Below are 20,202 nucleotides of genomic sequence, written 5' to 3' on the forward strand. Positions count from 1 at the left end.
CATTAGTCAGCCCCCGCTCCCTTCCACCCCCGTACCAACGCCCCACATGTACTTGATTGCAGGGTAGTGAGATTTTAATATGACTAGAAGCTGGAGATGTTCAAAACAAAATCCCGTGTCTAAAAATGTGGTGCTTAGCAGAAGTCATAGATATGGCCGGTTTAGGTTCATTGACAAAAGCTCTAGGTTTTGCTTTGCTGTTGTTTTAACTAAGGGTTTATAAATCTGCAATGACCTGCACTTTGAACTAACACAAAATTATACATGTAAACATACAGTTTTGCAATGTGGTTGTCCACAGTCCAGTTAAGACAAAAGTTTTAGTAATATTAGTTGATAATTGTATAAATGTCCTGACTGCATTCTTGTATTATACTCTAATTGTTTGCACAATTCAATTGTTTAGATATAATTGGAGTGGACAAGTTCTACTTTGTCATACCTAATGCTCAGAAAGCAAGTGCTGGTTTGCAGTGGGATTCTTGAGCAGCTGAAATATGGTGATGGAATTTGGAACTTTATCTGTCAGTACAGGCCAAGATTATGCATACACAGTCTTAGTTCAATCTTCTGATAATGTGAGCATGGAATCCCTTAAAAAATACAAGGTAACACAGTATTTAGCTAGCAACTGCAAAAAAGTTAAAGTAGGTACTGTTGTTGCAGTATTTGCCACACACCTGATGAATCTGAAACTTGAGGAACAACTGTGAAAAATACATTTTTAATGTATCCATGGAGTTCTGCACCTTACTGTGTTTTGTTTTTCTCTGCCAGAAATCAGGATCACATGTTAACTAACAGCTGTAAGGATAAAGTGGACTGCATGGTGAGATTTGGAGGTACTGGAGATGATTCCTGTCTTGGAATTTTAGAAGTTCAAACTATTGTAATTTGTCCATAGATTTATTTATTTTTAAAAATTCTTTTAAGTATTTTATAGGCACTCAGTCTTTCTCAGATTCTTGTAGGTCCTTCCCCATAGGTGAACCCTTACTTGCCTTTAATCCCTAAAGAATCAAGTGGCTTTTTCTTTAAAGCCTTTCATTAAGCACTAGTTACGAGTTCCATGCTCAGGTTTGGGTTTTTTTTTTCATGTACACAAGTGAGTGCTACTATCTCATGGACGTGTTTCACAGAATTCAAAAGCTAGTATAGAATATCTAGGATAAGCATTAATATTCAAAAATGATACGTGTATATTAAATAAAAGCAGAACAAGTTCTTATTTCTGACCCATAGCATGGCTCAACTCACCACTCTGAAGCTCTCCTCTCCTACTACAACCAGAGTAGCTGCATCCAGGTGGCTTTTCAGGAGCAGTCTGTGGCACATATGATCCCCATGGCTGTGCCAAGCAGCATCTGGGAGAGATTAATTTGCATTGGTGAAAATCCAGCCAAGGACTGTGCTAGGTGTGAAATGCTGTGGGATAATCACTGTCTTTGCTCCCTGTTTTATTTACTTGCATAATATGGCCACGTAAAGGCATTTACCAGTACCAAGCCTGGTAACTCTTAAGGATGCTGTACGTAAAGGTTGAATTCTCCAGATAGTACATGGCTAACTGCTTTTATTAAATGAGCATTTAATTTCTATTAAAGTATCCTTAACACGAATATAGGTGCTTGATCATCGCTGCTCTAGTATTTTGGGAGTTTTCAGTTTAAATGTATACAGCAGAATTTTAACCTTGCCTTGTTTGTGAACATTACAGGAATTTGCATTTTCAGTTTCTTATTGAATAATAATTGACATTGAATAGGGAAAATCTGCTACTGTTTGTGAAAGAGAACTGGGGGGGGGAAAAAAAATCTGGTAAAATGTTGCTGAGGGAATGACTGAATCATGAGGCATAAAGCCACTTAAATGGCATTGAGTGTGATACTACAGTGGGAAGAGCTTTGGATATTTCCTGCATGCAGGTACGGAGTGTGAAGGTAGTTGAAGTTCAGCTGGTATAGTTTACTTGCTTTACTCCCTTTTGGAAAGAATGGCTTTATAACTTCTTTTTCCATAGTGGTTGTTTTCCAGAATTCTTGAAAAGTAGGAGAAGTAGAAAAATATTGTTTCATCTCACTTTTGTCTCTCCTTTCACTCTTAAACAGTCTTACAGAAATTTAAGAAAGAAATAAAAAGCGGCAGTTCTGGGTGAAAGATGCCACAATATTGCTGTTCAGTCCTCCCAAATACTGCAGGCAGTTGGGATTCCAGATGTACTTCTGATCCAGTCAAATCTCCTTTGCATTTAGATGTAAATTGACTGTAGGTCTGCTTTGTCTGGGAAGTCTGGCTATGGTTTTTAACTAAACTAAATAAAGCATCTTTAATTACTGTAGGATGTCTTAATTTACTTGGGCCTTTGCGTAAGAGTTGCTCAAGTCTCTTAGAACTGGAAGACCTAACGTTTAGATCCTAGATCAGTAAGATCAAATTAGTAAAATTCTAATAGTGAGCCTGGAAGGTTAAACCCACTAATTCCCAGTGGGATTGCTTTAATCTACATGCCTGTGTGAGGGGAGGGCAGGACTGCAATGCCAGCATGCTAGCCAGCCTCCTCCATTGCTGGCCTGTTGTGGCTGGCTTGCACAGCTGGATGGAGAAGTGTTCTGGGGGTTTGGATTCCAGAGTTAACATGCTTCTGTGGAATAAAGTAGGCATCAGAAGTAGCTGGTACGTGAATATTGCATCCTTTGCTTTCATAGAGCACACCTCTGCTGGAAGCTTTTATTTCCGTGGGAGCAGATGGGAGACTTAACACAAAATCTATATTGTGGAGACAGGAGCTTACTCTTCTTCAGTGGCAATGCAGGGAGTCTGATATTAAAGAGTTGAAATGGAGACTGCAAACGCTTCTCATTTGTAGCTGTTGCTAGCTCCTGAGGGCAATATCAGGATGACTGATGATTTGTGATTCCACACTCTCCCTCAGAAGAGAAATGTATTAACAATGTTGGGTTTTATGCAGCAATAAAAGTCACGGGTCTGCCGTTACCGTGAGACCAAGGGGAGAGAATCTGTACTTCACCTTTTAAGGAGCAAGTCTGTGTGGGCTATGTTTCATTTTACTATGGCTTTCATCCGTAAAGGTTTTAAGGTGTTACCTCTGTATTGCTTTAATATTCCTCTTCGCAGTAACAAGGATCATCTCTTCTAGTTCTCCTGGCATTCAGCGCCTGTGCTTTAGTACTATGTAGAGAGGTATGTACCTGGCTGGAGGCACTCTGTTTTAAGGCTACAAATAGAAATCTTTTCATAACACTATTCAGCATGCTGTCTTTCTGCCTATGAATATTTTAGTTGTGAATGGCAGAAAATAGTTTTATGGGGTGTGGGAAGAAGGATGGGGGCGTGGAGCACATACTGGGAATTTCCCAGCAACTGACATATGAATTTGTTCTGGCCATCAGCAGTTTAGAATCACTTCTCCAAAAGTTTGCCACTTTCAAAATTTTGCTGGAACAGTAGGGCTGCATTATGGTAGCTGTCAGTTTTGACTTGCATTTTTCTACCATTTTGTTCTTGCTGCTGGCAGTCACTATTAGCCATTGCTTGGAATTGAAATGCAAAGAGCATGAATATCCTTTTGGTGAAAGATGCTGCAAGGACTGTGCCCCTGGTAAGTAATTTTCACTGGATGTTGTTTATACTTGCTCGATGTAATATCTATCAGTTAATAACCCACATGTGGTAGAAAACAGCTTGATGGAAATACCATTGAAATGTAGGAGGCATAACGTAGAGAAAGATTATTTGAGGAGACTTTCATTTCAGTCTAGACTGATAAAGATTATTTCTATAACATACTAAATTTAGGAATCCTCCTCTTTGAAAGAGCTACACGTTCTTTAACTTCTTTTGTGTGGCTCAGCTTCCTTAATGTGTCGGTCTGGTGCATTTTCATTGTGGGAGTATTAGCTGAGAAAAGATGGTAGCATTTATGTTACTGTTCTTTACCTATCACATAAAGAAGCTCAGAAACCTTGCATAATAATCATGGAAAACTTTAGGGGATTAATTCTATTGCTGAAGATGTTTTTTAAGCTTTCTTTTATAGCAGTGCTTATACTACTTAAGACTCTGGGTTTTTTTAAGGAAAAAGATATGCTTGATTCATAGACAGAGATTAGCAAAGCGTAACTTGGTATGAAATGTATTTGTTTCCTCCTTTCTTATTGCAGAAGCTGAATGAGTCTGAATTCTGGGTTTTGCATGCATAGATGTAGTTTTTTTCCACAATCTGAGTATCTCTGAAGGCAGTGAAGTATTGAGAAGCACAAATGCAAAATGTCAAACCTCAGATACTTTAATAGTTGGGATTTCATTATAGAAATGGCTTAGTGATGAAGTATGCTAACAATTAACAGGTAATATTGCAGTTCAGGGGAACTGCCCCTTAACAGAAGAGGTGATTTTTAGTACAGTCAATACTGACTGTACTGAAAGAAGGGTATATGTAAGTGCCTAAAGAGAGTGTAGATCATGTCTGTAAACACAGTTGCAACTTAAAATCTTGTGTACGGTTTTATGTGCATCTTTCAGAATAGTTAAGTTCTCTTCCCATAATTAAGTGCTACACAAAATGGATATGGTTTGAACTGATGCAGTAGTATTATCTTCAAAGATGCTAATTGGAATAAATTCAACCTTTAAGACTTGAGGCAGTTTATTATTGCATTGTTCTCAGAACTGTTTAAATCTGAGTGTTTGTGAACTCAATGTAAAGAAAGGCATACCTGTATGCAGATACAGATCATCCTTTATCTCTAAAGTTTTTTGTTCCTCCTTAAGCTGAAAGAACTTCTATCAGGTTTTTTGCATTGTTAGCACATCTGCTGCCGTTGGGGGGAAATGTTTCTTCATAGTCTCTTCCTGATTGTGTAGATCCTAAAAATGTAGAAGTTTTTGCATTTATTGTGGTCACTGAAAATCTCCTGTATTTTGCCACTGATAGCACTCAATAAAATGCAGAGAAAACTACAGTGAGCAAGAGACTTGGTGCTCACTGTTCACCTACAGAATGGGAAAATGGAGAACCAGAATGAAAGAAACAGTCTATGAGAATAAGGACATATTTAAGCTCAACTGTAAAACCCTACTCATTAAAGCTGTCTATAGTTCCTGCAGCCTGCGCTGTATGGAGAGAAACTAGTGAGGTAGAAGAAACATGTCTGACTTCCCAAAAATCCACTGTTAATCACTGCTGTTTCAGTGTGGGCAAGTTGCTTTGCTCACAAACCTTCTCAGCGTAACACATCTTAACGTGTGTAAGTAGTGTGTATCGTACAGGTTGGAGTTTGTGCGTGCAGGCATTCAGAACTTGTTTCTAGATGCAGCGTGTGATACAGACATACTGTGTGGAAGAGCAACAAATGCCTACCTCACATCTTGTGCTGTCTCTCGCTTTTTATGAAATCCACCTAGTAACCTCTTTGTTGTTGGGCGCAATACAGATGCGTATCAAAATACAGCCGCGTTCTTTTGTGCCTAATGGGCTTTCAGAATGCCAGCAGAAAGATACTATGAACGTTTCTTCTTGACTGCTTCACTAATGAATTTTCTGCAAACTTGAGCAGATCATTGCCATCTCTTGTACCTGTTTGGCATTACTTTGGGTTGAATTGCATGATTTATCTCATAAGGGGAGGCAGGATATGTCATAAAGCCATTGTATTACACTGGAGATCAGACCTCTTGCTATGCTAAAAACCTGCTTTTTTTTTTCCTAATTGACGTTGGCTGCAAACTGTGATGTCCAAACCATATGAAAAGGTGGTCTGGAGAAGTAATATTTGGAATCCACTGGGGGAATCATTTGAGGCATTGCCTCAACTCTCAGCAAGTCATCAGGCCCCTGCTAACCCGTCGTAGCTCCTTAATTTACAGTGAAACAGTCAAAACTTCTAGGGATTCTGGTGCGTCTAAATCTGCTGAACGTTTTCAGCCAGAGTTGTAAGTGGAACTGTCGCTTTCTGGGCACTCTTTCATTCTAATGCATGAAAATGAAGAGAGTTTCCTTCCGATAACGATCATTTCCTCCTTCTGTGTGGTCTTTGTTTTAGGTGAAAGAATGAGAAGCCGTTGCACTGCAAAAACAGACACAGTCTGTGCTCCCTGTCAAGATGAATACTTTAGTAGTGAGCACAACCACAGCTTCTGCAAGAGTTGTACCATCTGCAACACCAGTAAGTCAGCTGTGTAGCGGTCATTTCTTGATACGAATGTGAGGCCATCAGTATGCTTTCTTGTCTTTGCACGCTCCTCAAAGGCTGGTGTCATAAAGCCTGTCACTTGAGGTGACCAGGTCCCAAGACTGAGTTGTTATTTCAGTAGCTGATATCTCCTGGTTGGTACTGGTGGTAGAGCCGTCAAAGGGAAGCAGGCTTGTACTGCCTGAAAACTGGTGTCTTCAGAATTGTTAATAAACTGTTCTCTGCAGTTGTTTCTACACACAACGGATAGGCACTGAGTAGTTAATTTTTTTCCTTAAGTTCTTGTCTCTAACTTGCCATTTATTCTGTTGTTGCTAGGAAAGGGGAGCGTGGAAGTAAAGAAGTGCGAGAAGACCTCTGACAGAGTTTGCATGTGTGTTGCAGGGTACATGCCAGATGTCAGGTACACGCTGGGAAGTGGTAAGTTACTGATATGTCACACTCTCCAAACGCCTGCATCCACTTCAGAGGAGAGGGTTATTATTTCTAGTGTAAAAGCTGTTGTCATTTGTCTCACTGGTACCTCCACACAAGTGTTAGAGCAGGGTAGTTGTGCAAACTGTTGCTCTGTGATTCCCAAGCTGCCAGAAATCTTAATGCTCTCCTTGTTAATATCCATAATTAGCCAGTAGAGAAAACTGGAAACCTTGCCAGTTGCAGACTAAAATTAACCACTGAGCATGTTGTGTTACTTCTGACCCAGTAACTATGGTTTTAGAAGCTACGTGGGTTTCGTTGGATCTGTTCTATTAGCTAGGCTACTAGTATATGCTATTAGTGTAATTACTGTGTAGCTGTCACACAGTTATGTTGCTAACTGAACTCAAATTCTGCCTCTTTCCTCTTTTTCCAGCATGCTTACCGTGTCCTGAAGGTACTTACTCCGTAGGGGGAAATGAAAACTGTCAGCCTTGGACCAAGTATGTATCACTGATCCAAACATGTGCAGAGCAACATTTTGGGTTTACTTCTGTAGCAGCTGATGCCCAAATCATGGTGCAATGAAACAGTGTTCCTCATGACTCTCAGGAGCCTCGAACAGTCTGTGTGCTGATTTGAAGCATACGTCTGCCTTCTGTCCTTTCTGTCCTTTCTCTCTTCACCTGTTGCAACAACAGTATTCTCAGCCTTTTTTTTTTTTTTTTAAAAGGTCTGGATGTTTTGTTTCTGTAGCAAAAGGTTCCCTTTCTAAATGCAGCTGTGCTTCAAGGCTGTTGTATGTACAGATACTAAGAAAAACAGAATGTCATTTTTTTTCCAATAATAACTTTGATTAGCTTAGATGTTCTTCACATATCTGTAGAACCTAGGAAGGGTGAAACCTGAGTTTGTATTGATAAAACAAGGATTGTAATGTTCACTCATTCGTTCCGTGGAGATCACTTGTAAAGTCATTACTGCAACTATTTGGAAAAACTACACTTAATTTCTTTTACATCTCTAGCTGCAGCGTTCTTGGGAAAAATACTCTTCGACCAGGGACAAAAACATATGATGCTGTTTGCAGCAACCATGTCACACAGCCAGGTATCTCTCAGAGTGCAACACCTGCTTTGAATCTTTCCACCACTGACCACAAGAATAATACATCGACTGCAGTGTTCTCACCACCCAGACCCAGTGTGATTCCTTCCATTTGCCTGGATAAAAACAGCCCCACAGAGACTAACTGGGGTAAGGAGAAGGGATGACCAAGTCTAGTCTCTTATTTACTAGAGCTGGTCAGGAATTTTCACTGAAACTGATTTAATTGCAAGTGAAGTCATGCTTCTTCTCAGAAGCCATACCTGTATTTTACACAGTCTTTCAGTGAGTCACGCGCAGGATTCCAGATTTCATGCTAGTCTGTTTGGCAGCTGGGACTTTTAGGCTTTGTAGTTCAGGGGTGCTTCTGGAGTTCTAGGTTCCTTCTTTGGAAGCTGGAAGGCCGTGGAAACGCCAGCTAGAACCATGAATCTTTTCTAGTGTATTCTTTTTTTTGTTCCAGGGTCTTTATCGCTTATCCTTATTTGTCTGATATTGCTCATGGTGAGCGGAATGTCCATCCTCCTGTTGATTATCCAAGCAGCCAAAAAAGAGACCAAGAAGAGGCCTTATAGAAACAACCGTCAGGGTGAGTTTCTTTTTAATGGGAAAAACGTATAGGAAAGAGAATAATCAGGGCCTCCTATTTGAACTTTGATAATTGTTTTAATCATAATGAAGTCTACCTGGCTAAGTAGCACAGTGTCATCTGCTGTTGATACCAGTGGTTGATCCTCTATTTAGCCCAGATGCACTGGAGGTAATAGTGTCTGGAGTTAGCATTCTTACAGAGCACGGCCTGCCCTGCTTGTTGCCATGCAGAAGGATTTTCTCTCTCTCTTTCTCTGATTTTTAACTCCCTTCTAGCTTTTTCCCCCCTTAGTTGCAGCAAAAAGGATGTAATGATTTTGTGCAGGGAGTTCTATTCAGTACAGAGAGGGTTGAGGATCAACAGTCTTTTAAAAAGTATATTGTGAACTTTTTTGCTTATATAGAAGTGAACTGTTTTGAAGTGTCTCCTGCAAACACAGAAAAGGTTTGACTGAGAAGAGCTGAACTCTGTATTCAGAATTAAGTGGCAGCTTGGCCCTTGAGTTAGCCCACAGCTGCCTCATGTTCCATTCACAGAGCAATGGCGAAGTGTATCTTCACTGTTCCCTACACTTGGTGTTTCCTAGCACTGGCTGGAAAGATAAGCACCATCCCAAATGTCACTCATAGGTGCCTAGTCATCCATGAAACTAGAAAACTCCCTGGCTTCCCTCTTCCTGCCTCTTCTACTCTGTACAGTATTTTTGTTATTATTGTTATCTGTCTTTCAGGAGAAAGGAGCTGCCGAATGCCTATCCAGGAAGAACAAATTGACTCCAATTCCAGTCTCATCAAAAGCTGACTCCACATTACGTTACTGTTCCCTGCATTTTTGAGCCGATTGATTGCAACAAGTAATGTGGCAGCATTCCGTGGCTATGTGTGTGGGTGTAACTGTTTAATTGCACTTCAGTTCCTTTGGGTCTCATTCAGCAGCCCCTTTGGCATTAGGACCCAGGGGAGTAGCTGTTCTTGGTGGAATTGCGTGATTCTTTCTCTTAGGCAGATCCTGTGTTGCCCGGACTGAGTCGATATAGTCCTCTGTGCATTTCTAGCCAATTCTGTATGTAGTGATAGGCAATTGTCTTTGGACTGAAGAAAGTGTTTATGAAGCTGTCAGAGCTGATCATTGAGCAAGCAGAAAAACAGGGAAATCAAAAGACCTGCTTTATGACTGAGTTTATGTCTTGTCTTACAATTCTGAGATGCTAAGCAGAGCATGTCTCCCTTATCTCAGGTTATGTACCTCTAGTGTTTCAGTCTAGTTCTCAAATGAACTCTCCTCACTTTAGGTGGAGAATCTCCCCCAATGAACCTAGCCAACTTCCTTTGTGCTTCCATTTTTTCAAGTTAATTCTTCTTGGTCAGGTGGCGTGGCATATGTCAGCTGTGCCTCTAGAGGCAGTTGTCATTGCTGGTAACTCGTGCTGGCCATGCTCCAGAACAGCACTGGAATTCTGGTGCTAGCTGTTAAGTGACTGTTGAGAGATGGCTATTCCGTGCCAGTTCTCTCTTTTCTGTATTTCTTCAAACATATCCATTGAGAAAAATGTCATGTTAATGTATTGAGCAGTATCCTCGTTGTCAGGCCAACAAATGGAATTACTCATGATCATCAGGTAGCTCCAGATCTCCAAGTGTTTGGAAATCCAATGGGGATCTTCGTGTGCGTGGAAAGTAGAATACGTGGATTGTCAGAAGGCAAAGGGAATGGTAGTTTCTGATTGGAACATTATTAGTGGAAAATAGTTCAAAATGTGGGAAAAAGTAGAGTACCACTTGTCCGCACTGTTAACTTTAGAAGTCGCCATGTATAACTAATGTTTGATCTATAAGCCCATGTGCAACCAACGTATGTGCTTCCTCTTGGTGGACATTCTGCCAAATACCCTGGTGTGTCTGTCATCAGCAAGGCTGCTTCGGTCAAGCTTGGACATCTCCACGGTAAAATTCTTTAGCTTAAACCACTTTTGTGGCACTTGATTGCTTGCTGTGGATGGAGGGAGAAACCCACAAGCAAGTTTGGTTCTAGAGAGTGTTCTGGATTTGGGGAAAGCCTGTTTATGTCTTAAGTTTAGGAGCACGTACATGGACATTGAGATTTTTTCTGCTGATGAATGATAATTTTGTGATGGTTTAGAAAAGAGTAACTCCTTGGATATTCTTTGTTGATAAGAGGCAAGAGTGGAATCCTTAACACAGTGCTGGCGATCTGGGCCTTCAAGGGTTGCATGTGAGCAAAGACGTGCAAAGATCCTGTAACAGTGGATAGATGCCTAAACCGTGCTCTGACCTGTCTGGATGATCACCTTGTGCATGCTGTCAGTGGAACCTGTGTTCAGAACTGAAGAAGTGTTTTTGATGTGGTCTATATGCTGTTAAAATACCTGGTTCTTTGCCTGTACACTATGTGAGATGAATTTTACTTCTGTAACGTTCTTCCAGAAGTTAATTGGGCTGTAGTTTTGGGAAGCATTCAAATTTTAGATGGTGAGTTCAAAATCTAAAGTGTCTGAGAGAAACCGGAATTGTTATTGTGAATAGCTTTTGGTGTAAATTAAATACCTCAGTGTAAAAGTTCAAGAAGTAAAATTGAAAGTTATATAATACAGAAGTGTTTTTCACTTCAAATATAGCTCCTTGGTAGATAGCTCATTAGAGATAAGTGTTTTATATATGCAGTACCAAAGCATATGCCAAAATATGCAACAGGAAATGTATTCAAGAATACAATTGGTGTCTAGAAACACGTTTTTAAACATACATTTTTTTATATGTTATACATATGGTGTACTTGGCAATAATTTCCTATTTTGAAGTGCATATACAATGTATATAAATATTTGTATTGTATACGAAGTGTGATAGTGACTTTTTGAAATAAATTGTGGTAGCAGCTAGGTGGACATGTATGATGTGTATGATTGGAGAGTACAAATGGGCAAAAAGTTATTCCCGTGTGTATAATTCTTAGAGAAAGCAGGATCACCAAATGGTCAATCCAATGGTTTTAGCAGGCTTTGCGTTCATGTGCTGCCTTGCCCCTGGCTTTCTGTGCGACGTGAGAAAGCTGTGTTTAGTGTTTTTCTCTGTAAATCTGGCCTGGCAGCAGTTCTGCCCTGAGAGTTGCTGGAATGTTCAAGATGTGACTGCTTGGCCCCTTCAAAAACATAGAGCCCCTGTTGTGAAGTTGGAGTGTGCTGTGACCTAAATGCTGTCATCTTGCAGTGAATTGGATGACAAAGTGCAATGGATCAATCTGAGAAATGGATTCCAGGGAACACCCAACAAATTCTCAGAAACGATGCTTATCAAGTTTGTAGACTGCACTTGAGAGAAAGTACCCCATTTCCCTGTAACTGAGCAAGGTGCAGATAACTAATGATCTGTCTGAGGTTGTGGGTTATATGATGAAAACCCAGCCTACGGGAACAGATGAGCTGTTGGCTTGACAGAAGTGCTGCTGTGGCAGCAGAGGTCCTCTGTGGTGTGGGCTCATCAGCTGTTTCCACGAATCTTACTTGTTTTGTGCTCTCTGGCTCAGCTGCACAGGAAGATCACTGACTGTGCTCTTGTGCCTTCCCACAGCCTCCTGATCAGGAGATTTCCTGCAAACTAGGGCATGGGGTTCTCTCTGGCTGAAGAAGGAACTGATGCCAGCCCTGGAAGTGCACAGCAGAGGTAGGGTAGCTGAGGTTCAGGTTGCATTTCCTCGGCAACATTTGGAAAACTGAAGATTCAGCATGTGTGTGGCCGAAGGCCTGTAACAACAAGCCCTCACAGGCTGGAATTGCTGCCTTTTGTGCTAATGCATACCTGCGAGCCATTCTGAGCTGGCTGTGCTGCTGTGGGGCTGTGCCTCGTTGGAGACAGTGTGCCGAGACACAGAATCCTATTAGAAGAGTTAAACCATAATAACATTTGATAGGATTGGAGGCATTTACGATTTGAGTTTTGTGGAGCATTTGGGTGTTGGTAGATTGTAGGTTTAAATAAACTAATCTAGGTATTTCACTCTAAATAAAGGAGTAACAATTTTTGTTTTAGTTGCCATGTTCAGTCTCGTCACTCTTCTGTGAAAATCTTGCTTGGATTTTTTTGTTCCAGTCCTCCCTAAAATGACAGAAAGTAGTTAAAAATAGGCAGTGAATCTTGAACAAATTGGTGCTGCCTTCTGCCCACGCTTGTGTTCCTACATGCCAGAAACGAAACTTTCCCTTCTCAAAGGTACGGGCCTGTGTCACAAAGGAAGTTCCTGTTTTTCAACCATTCAGATTTCCCCTTTTTCAGGCACTTGAGAGAGACACAGTCTAAGTTGTGCAGCTTCATCGAAGCTGATGAAGATAGGGCTGTACTGGAAATTTTTTCCAGTGTAATGCAGTAAGCTGAGGTGTCAGTTCTTTTATTCTGCAAACGAATGTTAACTCTGGTTTTAGTGTGAACTGTATTGGCAGTTAGAGTACTTGGTGAACTCATATGATTTGCAAATTAAATGCATCTTGGTTGCCATAGAGCAAGTCACTTAAGCACATACAAAACTGTCTGCAGGAATGTTGTCACTAAAATTTGGTCTCTTGATTGTTTTAAGAATTGTCTGTAAAACTGACCAATAATTCCTGTAATGTTGTATTTCTGGGTGAGAATAATGCCATTTTTTCCTGAATAATTTACCTTCTTTTCAGCTGCACTAGCCATGAGTTACAGGCCACACGGCCAGCCCTTTACATTGTTTGTAATTAGCCACAGACAGAGGTTAGGTCAGATTGCTACAAAAAACCAGGCGGAAAACCAAACAAAAAAGCAACTCTTCCTGTCTTTGGAATTCCTATCTACAGTATTTTTTCTCTTACATGTGAGGCTCTCACATGTGGTTGCCTGGAGTTTTAACAAGGCTATTTGATTAAAGTGGAGGTTTGTTTTGCTTATCGCTTTGCTGCATTCGGTTTTGGAGAAGGATTAGGACAAGAACCGATGGTATTTGAGAGCCATGTTGGGGGGAAAAAAAAAAATATATAAATGAGCTGGGTTTAGCAGTTCTTGAACGCTCTTTTCAGACTGCAGATGTGGTTAACACACGTATTTCATGTTTCGGTAGTTACTATAATTTTTTAAAAATCCACAAAACAGGTCTGTAAGTTTATGCTTTTTATGTTCACTTCCGCCTTTGTCTGTCTTTTGGTTTTCCCCTGCAAATATGTGACAAGTTTCTGCTACTGTGGCTACTCCAGATCCTTTATCTCCTGCGTTTTCTCTTCACGTTCTCCTGTGACTTAGAAGTGCATCACAGTGACTCAGGTTTGCCATGAGAGACTAAAGAAAGGTCACATCCGCTGATAGACGCCATGCCAGGTGCTAAGCTGGGAAGGAAATACACAGCTGGGTAACATCAGGGACTTGCGGTTTTTACCTTGGTCTGGTTTGGTTTCCCTCTACAAAATGTCAGTGACATCGCTCCTGGCCTGTGTGCCACTGGGTTTGTCTGCACCGAGCCACCACTTCTGGGGTCCGGGCCACGCAGACAGCCCAGAGAGGGGACCATGAGACTCAAGACTCATTCCGTAGGCTCAGGCAGAGCTCTGATGAGTGCGTGCTGCAGGGTCCTTAGTACTGCTTGAAGGAAGGATCCAGGGATCTTTGCAAAGCTCTAATTGTTTTGGGGTGAGAATTGCACTTACCTCGGGAGCCCACATGTGGCACTACATGAAACGCCCATGCTGCTGCCACACTGTTTGTCTCCTGTGTCCCCCCCCCCTTACCTGTGGCAGGTTTGCAGGGCACTACTTCTCCCTGTGTGCCAAAAGGGGGCAGGCATTAGGCACTGCAAATACCCCAAGGTCTGGAAACCCCCAGGGTGGCCAGTCCTAGTCACTGCAGAATCACAAGGTTGGTCTAAAGGTCAACAGAGATGAAAGGAACACAACAGTTTTGTCTTGTAGTTTCAGGCTTCAGATAACTGTCCTTAGACTTTTTTTTACCCCAGTCATAGAATCACAGAATGGTTTGGGTTGGAAGGGGCCTTAAAGACCATCTTGTTTCAACCCCCCTGCCACAGGCGGGGACACCTTCCACTAGCCCAGGTTGCCCAAAGCCCCGTCCAACCTGACCTGGAACCCTTCCAGGGAGGGGGCACCCACAGCTTCCTGGGGAACCTGTGCCAGGGCCTCACCACCCTCACAGGGAAGAATTTCTTCCTTACATCTAATCTAAATCTTCTCTCTTCCAGTTTAAAACCAGTACCCCTTGTCTTATCCCTACCCCCCCTGATCAAGAGACCCTCCCCCCTTTCCTGTAGCCCCTTTAAGTCCTGGGAGGCCGCTCTAAGGTCTCCCCGGAGCCTTCTCTTCTCCAGCTGAACCCCCCCAACTCTCTCAGCCTGTCCTCACAGGGGGGTGCTCCAGCCCGCTGAGCGTGTTCTTGGCCTCCTCTGGCCCCGCTTGAGCAGGTCTCTGTCCTCATGTTGGGGGCCCCAAAGGGGGAGAATCCCCTCCCTCGCCCTGCTGCCCACACTGCTCTGGGTGCAGCCCAGCACACGGGTGGCTTTCTGGGCCGTGAGCGCACGTTGCTGGCTCACAGTCAGTTTTTCACCCGCTAACACCCCCAAGTCCTTCTCCTCAGGGCTGCTCTCCAGCCACTCCTCGCCCAGCCTGGATTTGTGCTTGGGATTGCCCTGACCCATGGGCAGGACCTTGCCCTTGGCCTTGTTGAACTCCATGAGGTTGGCACATCCCCCCTCTCCAGCCTGCCCAGGTCCCTCTGGATGCCATCCCTTCCCTCCAGCATGTTGGCCGCACCTCACAGCTTGGTGTCAGTGGGGAACTTGCTGAGGATGTGCTTGATTCCCCTGTCCATGTCCCCAACAAAGATGTTAAACAGCTTTTGGACAGTACAATGTGGACTGTCACTACTCAGATGATACCCTGAGGAGCTGATGCCCCTGTGTCCCCTCTGACACCAGCCTCCCCATGCACTTGCTGCAGCACTCGCCTGCACCCCAGCACTGACTGTTCCTCTACACTTTCTGCAGCCCATCAGAACTGCTGTTCTACCACAGGTTCCCTGGTGTGGCAGGTCACTTCACCTTGAGTGAGTAACATCTCTTGTAACTGTCACTGCATCGTAAAGTGCTCTCTAAGTAAAGACTGACTGACAGTTTCCCAAGAGCACAGACAAGTTCCATACAACAAAATGTGAGTCCTGTAGCTAGCAATCAGTTTTCTACAGTGGGATGAAAATAACTTACAAGATGGAGCTTACGAGGCAGTTTATACATTGGTCTAACAACTGTCATTAGTCATTCAGAAATTATGTAGGTTTCATGTGAACAACCTCGTACTTGCAGGACAACTACAGAGCTTCTTTGGTCATGCATTATGGGTAATCAGCAAAATTTCAGTGTCAGGAAACCAAATTCTCTCCCTGGTAACAATTTTCTCATTGATGACGTTAAGTCTAAGGAGTGTCAGTAAAGCCACCGGACTTGCAAGAACTTATGTCTTTGAGAAGTGGTTACGTTCTTTTTTTGTTTCCTTTTTTTCATTCTTTTCAAAAGGTTAGTACTTTGGGCAGTTCAGCAAATTGATGGCTTCAGTGGCCCCAGGCAAAAAGGAAACTGTAAAATGAGGCATCTGGCGATGTGTGTCATGTTCGGCTTGTGGCTGGATATCCTTAAGGTGGGCAAGAGTAGAATTTGCAGCCAGCTCTGTAAATACTCAGGAATGTGTGCCCTGAAGACTGAGGTACAAGTTGCCACATCGGTGCACTTCAGCGGGTGGAAGAGTCCGCTGGTTCTTCCTTCAAATCTCATCGCTGAGCACTCCTTCTAGTGTTATGTGTGCAGGTCATGGTAGCACAGGGGAGGGTGAAGGGATTAGGAGATCTGTAACATCTTCTGTTCCATCGCTGTGTGCTTACATTTCAGCCTTAATTTGCCCTGAGCTATGTATGGGTATGGGCAGGGGTGTGGCTGGAACAGTCTGTCCTTCTGTGGAGTCGGGGCAGGAAGCAAGCTGCAGCGTTTGGGGTCTTTTTGCCACGTGTTTCTGTCCCTCCCTTTCTTTGCTGAAGGAAGGAGAAGAAACCCATCTTCTTCAGGTCGGATACGGCAGAGCCCTACACTCAGAACTGAGGTTCATTTCTTGGAGACAGTTGTTGAAGATTAAGACCTCTTCATCCAAGACTGAGGAACAAGACCCTGGCACGCAAGAGACCCTTTGGTTCAAACTCCAGCACAAGCCCTTGCAGAGTCTCTCTTCAGAGGGACAGCAGCAGCTTTATTTGGATGCTTCTTTCTAGTGTCAACTGGGACTTTGAACCCCGAGGCATTTCTGAACATCTTTGGCCTCTAGCTTCTCTTTGCCTCTTTGAGACTGTGCTTTGTCTTCCTGTTTCGTGCAAGGGAGAAGGCACTTCATGATATATGTGCTTAGCCAACCCCAAAGACCGCATTGCTTCCAGCGGCCTTCTAAACCTTGGGATTATAATTTTGAACACAGCTCACATGGATTGAAAGGACTCTGCAGGCCACAGAACCTCTGCTTGTGTGTGAAGATAAAGGCTGTAAGGATTCCTAATTTCTGAAAAGTCTCAGTCAAATATTGTCTAGTTAATCCTGTAACTGCTGCTGAATAAAACCACCAGGCAGGTGATGAGGAGGGGAGAACTACTGCTTATTGATGAGTGAAATAGGCATTTGTTCTATCAATAGGTGCAGAGAGAGCTGGAAACCCTACGAGGTGAGGCATGGAACCTGGCAGCATTGACTTTACAGGACTGAGCAAGAAAGGGATTGACGGATGAAATGTCACTACCTTACATCAGAGACAGGTAAGGTTATCTTTAGAAAACCCCGAAGATTTTAAAGCCAGATAGTCAAGTTGTCTCTGAAAGGTCACTGCTGACTCTAGAGATTTGGACTTGGCATGTACAACTGTTGTCTGTGATCTGACTGTAAATGTTCCATCATCTGGCAGTATCTGTGCATGACTGTAATGCTTGAACAAGAATGTAAACATGTAGAGACGAATTCAGAAAAAAACCCCCAACATTCAAAAAAAGTAGAAGGAAATAAATTATTAGTTCCTATTCTGGTAAACACCAGGTATTAGATAGCATATATGGTAACTGCCTGCCTGCAGCCTTTGCCAGGCTTAGGTTTCCCTTGGGTACCACCTGCCGCTTGTCTCAGTGGGACCTTTGGAGGTCCCTTCTCTATTGCCGTGTTTATGATGCCGAGCACAAGTCTGATTAATGTTCATATTTGGTATTTAGGCAGTGCTAGTTATTAATGTCCATATTGGAGTTTCAGGAGACTGGCCAGTTCCTCCATCTGGAACTGTTACACTGTCCTTGTCCCTTCTGATAGATGTGATCTAGTCTATACTTCTAAAGATGAAGAGAGTAAGGCATCAGGAGACTTAAGTGTGGTGCCTAACTTAGAGACCTGCTCTTCTACCACTCAGGTCTTTCTGTTAGTTATAGAATGACCCATCCCAGCTGCTGCTGGAAGTAGCAGTTCTGTCTGTTGGTTATTCAGCAGCATTAGTTATCAGTGACTGGTGTGCCAGTTATTCTGGGGTATGCCTTGAGGTGTAACTTCAGAAAATGAGGCTAAATGTCTCTCAGCTCCTCAGGTCTGCAGCTTTGGCATCAGAACAACTGTCAGGATCCTAACAGGGTTTGTCTGCTCCACATCAGTATTGACAGGGGACTCTGCCCAGGGTACAAGTACACCTAACAAGGCCTTAGGGAGTTTCTGGGGAGCCTGAGCTTCACCCCTGGGCAAGTCTCACAGCAACACGCAGAGCTGATCCCATCTCTTCTTATTCCCGAGTTTCATTTTTCTCTGCATACCTCATGAATAAATGATTTGTCAGGGTTACTCCTAAGACCATTTATGATGTGTCCTACAATTTCTGTCAGTGTTGCCAGCTACTGTAAGAAGGTTTGCAGGGAGCCTACACACTTTTAATGAAACTGGAAGCACCTGACCTCAAAGGTAGGTGCTGCAAGGATGATGAAGAAATCTTTATTTCAAGAAATTTGGATTTCCTTCATGGGTCTTTTGTTGTTGCTTTCTTCATGCAGTTGAGAATAAGCACCTCTTTCACAGACTCAGAAAGACTTGCAGAGCCAGGGAAAGTGGTGGGCTGATAGGAAGGTGTATCCCCTCTGGTCCACAATCACTTTATGTACATGTCGAGGAGCTTCTAAAAGTTGCTGGTGCCACATTTCACTGCTGTACCAGCCCGTGCTGGGGAAGGGGCAAAGGGTAGGAGAAGGTGGAAGGGAGAGCATGGCTAGCACGCCGTTTACAAGAGCAGTAGCAACACTTGTTACCAGGGCAAATGTGGGCTGCTCTGCCCCCAGCAAGCTGCAGGAACTTAGTGTGCTCCAGGTATTCCTTGCCCTATTATGTGAGGAGGAGTATTTTCAAACAGTATTGTAGTCAGCATGTGCTGGGGTGAATCTTAACCATAGTAAGGATTTTGAAGCAAGTTCTCCTTATTAGTAGCCTGTTCTTATAAGGATAAGCGATAATAAGAATGTCCTCAGAGTTGGTCAGAGCTTGTGTGTAATCCAGAAATGGTCATAACTGCTTGGTCTGCAGGGTATGTTGCTGCAGTGCCAAAGTGCTTTGCCTGGGAACTTCATCGTAAGATTCTGCAAAGTTCTGAAGAGGGTGAGACAAGGTTTTGTATGCCGCTGAGTGTGCTGCATTTTCTCTACAAGGGCAGCACCCTGTAAACCTTCCCTGCCCCTGCCTTGCCCAGGCATGGTGGTTATGCTGTTTGGAAGAGCTGGTGAAAGGAATCCTGACTTGGGGGGCTGAACCCAAGCACTGTGGTGCCCGGGACTCTCCGTGGCCAGTTGGCAGCTGCAGCAGGCAGTGTGTCTGTGTTTCCAGTGTAGTGTGAGTGGTACAGACTGTGGCAAGTGTGAGAAGGAGTGCTGTGTGGGAAGAGCAGGGGATCTCCTGTGTGGCAGAAGTACAAAGTAGGAGACTTTTAGTTTCTGAAACATGACAGTTGGCCTTCTAGGGGCACTATGTGGGAAAAAGTGACGGCAGAGACCTGCATCTTTTGCCTGCTTGCATCTAGTCTGGATGTCAGCTTTTGATAGAAAGGTTTCACCTAGCACATATAAGAGTACAAGCAGCATTGCAGCGCACATTTTTAAAACCATTCCAAACCTGATTGTTTCCAACCCATGACAGGAACACAGGTAGATCCCTGAACAGACCAAAGACTAAGTGCAGAGCAGTGATAAGCGGCGTCCTCGGGGGTCGGGGTTGGGACCGGCACTGTTTAACATCTTTGTTGGGGACACGGACAGGGTGATGAAGCGCACCCTCAGCAAGTTCCCCACTGACACCGAGCTGTGTGGTGCGGTGACACGCTGGAGGGAAGGGATGGCATCCAGAGGGACCTGGGCAGGCTGGAGAGGGGGCACGTGCCAACCTCATGGAGTTCAACAAGGCCAAGGGCAAGGTCCTGCCCATGGGTCAGGGCAATCCCAAGCACAAATCCAGGCTGGGCGAGGAGTGGCTGGAGAGCAGCCCTGAGGAGAAGGACTTGGGGGTGTTAGTGGGTGAAAAACGGACTGTGAGCCAGCAACGTGTGCTCGCAGACCAGAAAGCCACCCGTGTGCTGGGCTGCATCCAGAGCAGTGTAGGCAGCAGGGCGAGGGGGGGATTATCCCCCTCTGCTCTGCTCATGTGAGATCCCCCTGCAGTGCTGGGTCCAGCTCTGGGGGCACCAACATCAGAAGGACACGGACCTGCTCAAGTGGGGCCAGAGGAGGCCACGAAGATGCTCGGGGGGCTGGAGCACCCCCCTGTGAGGACAGGCTGAGAGAGTTGGGGGGGGTTCAGCTGGAG

General features: G+C 43.7%; 2 protein-coding genes across 5 annotated transcripts in view; both read left to right on the top strand.

The window, feature by feature from the left end:
- The first annotated feature begins 25 nt into the window (after positions 1-25).
- TNFRSF4 (TNF receptor superfamily member 4) lies at positions 26-11,227 on the top strand. 4 transcript variants are annotated; one of them, XM_074893225.1, is made up of 8 exons: positions 26-3,201; positions 3,536-3,619; positions 6,063-6,185; positions 6,531-6,632; positions 7,066-7,132; positions 7,657-7,886; positions 8,200-8,325; positions 9,059-11,227. In XM_074893225.1, the coding sequence occupies exons 3-8, from the start codon at positions 6,071-6,073 to the stop codon at positions 9,127-9,129; spliced, it is 711 nt and encodes a 236-aa protein (XP_074749326.1). In that variant the 5' UTR covers positions 26-3,201; positions 3,536-3,619; positions 6,063-6,070; the 3' UTR covers positions 9,130-11,227. The 4 variants fall into 4 exon arrangements, with proteins under 4 accessions (XP_074749326.1, XP_074749323.1, XP_074749324.1 ...); XM_074893222.1 differs by having other exon boundaries at positions 26-842; XM_074893223.1 differs by having other exon boundaries at positions 26-3,619.
- The window catches only part of TNFRSF18 (TNF receptor superfamily member 18), a 20,855-nt gene continuing 9,806 nt past the window's right edge, over positions 9,154-20,202 (top strand). The window contains exons 1-2 of the mRNA XM_074893226.1: positions 9,154-9,215; positions 17,032-17,150. Coding sequence (XP_074749327.1) covers positions 17,125-17,150 — 26 coding nt within the window. The 5' untranslated portion in view covers positions 9,154-9,215; positions 17,032-17,124. The remainder of the gene's footprint in view (positions 9,216-17,031; positions 17,151-20,202) is intronic.

Source organism: Strix uralensis, chromosome 23 (assembly GCF_047716275.1).
Source record: "Strix uralensis isolate ZFMK-TIS-50842 chromosome 23, bStrUra1, whole genome shotgun sequence".
In the NCBI taxonomy this organism is placed as follows: Eukaryota; Metazoa; Chordata; class Aves; order Strigiformes; family Strigidae; genus Strix; species Strix uralensis.

Excerpts from the sequence above, each read along its gene's own strand:
- TNFRSF4 (XM_074893222.1), top strand. The coding sequence starts at position 728 with ATGTATCCATGGAGTTCTGCACCTTACTGTGTTTTGTTTTTCTCTGCC. Across the intron at positions 3,620-6,062 it reads CTGCAAGGACTGTGCCCCTG|GTGAAAGAATGAGAAGCCGT; the intron begins GTAAGTAATTTT and ends TCTTTGTTTTAG. Across the intron at positions 6,186-6,530 it reads TTGTACCATCTGCAACACCA|GAAAGGGGAGCGTGGAAGTA; the intron begins GTAAGTCAGCTG and ends TGTTGTTGCTAG.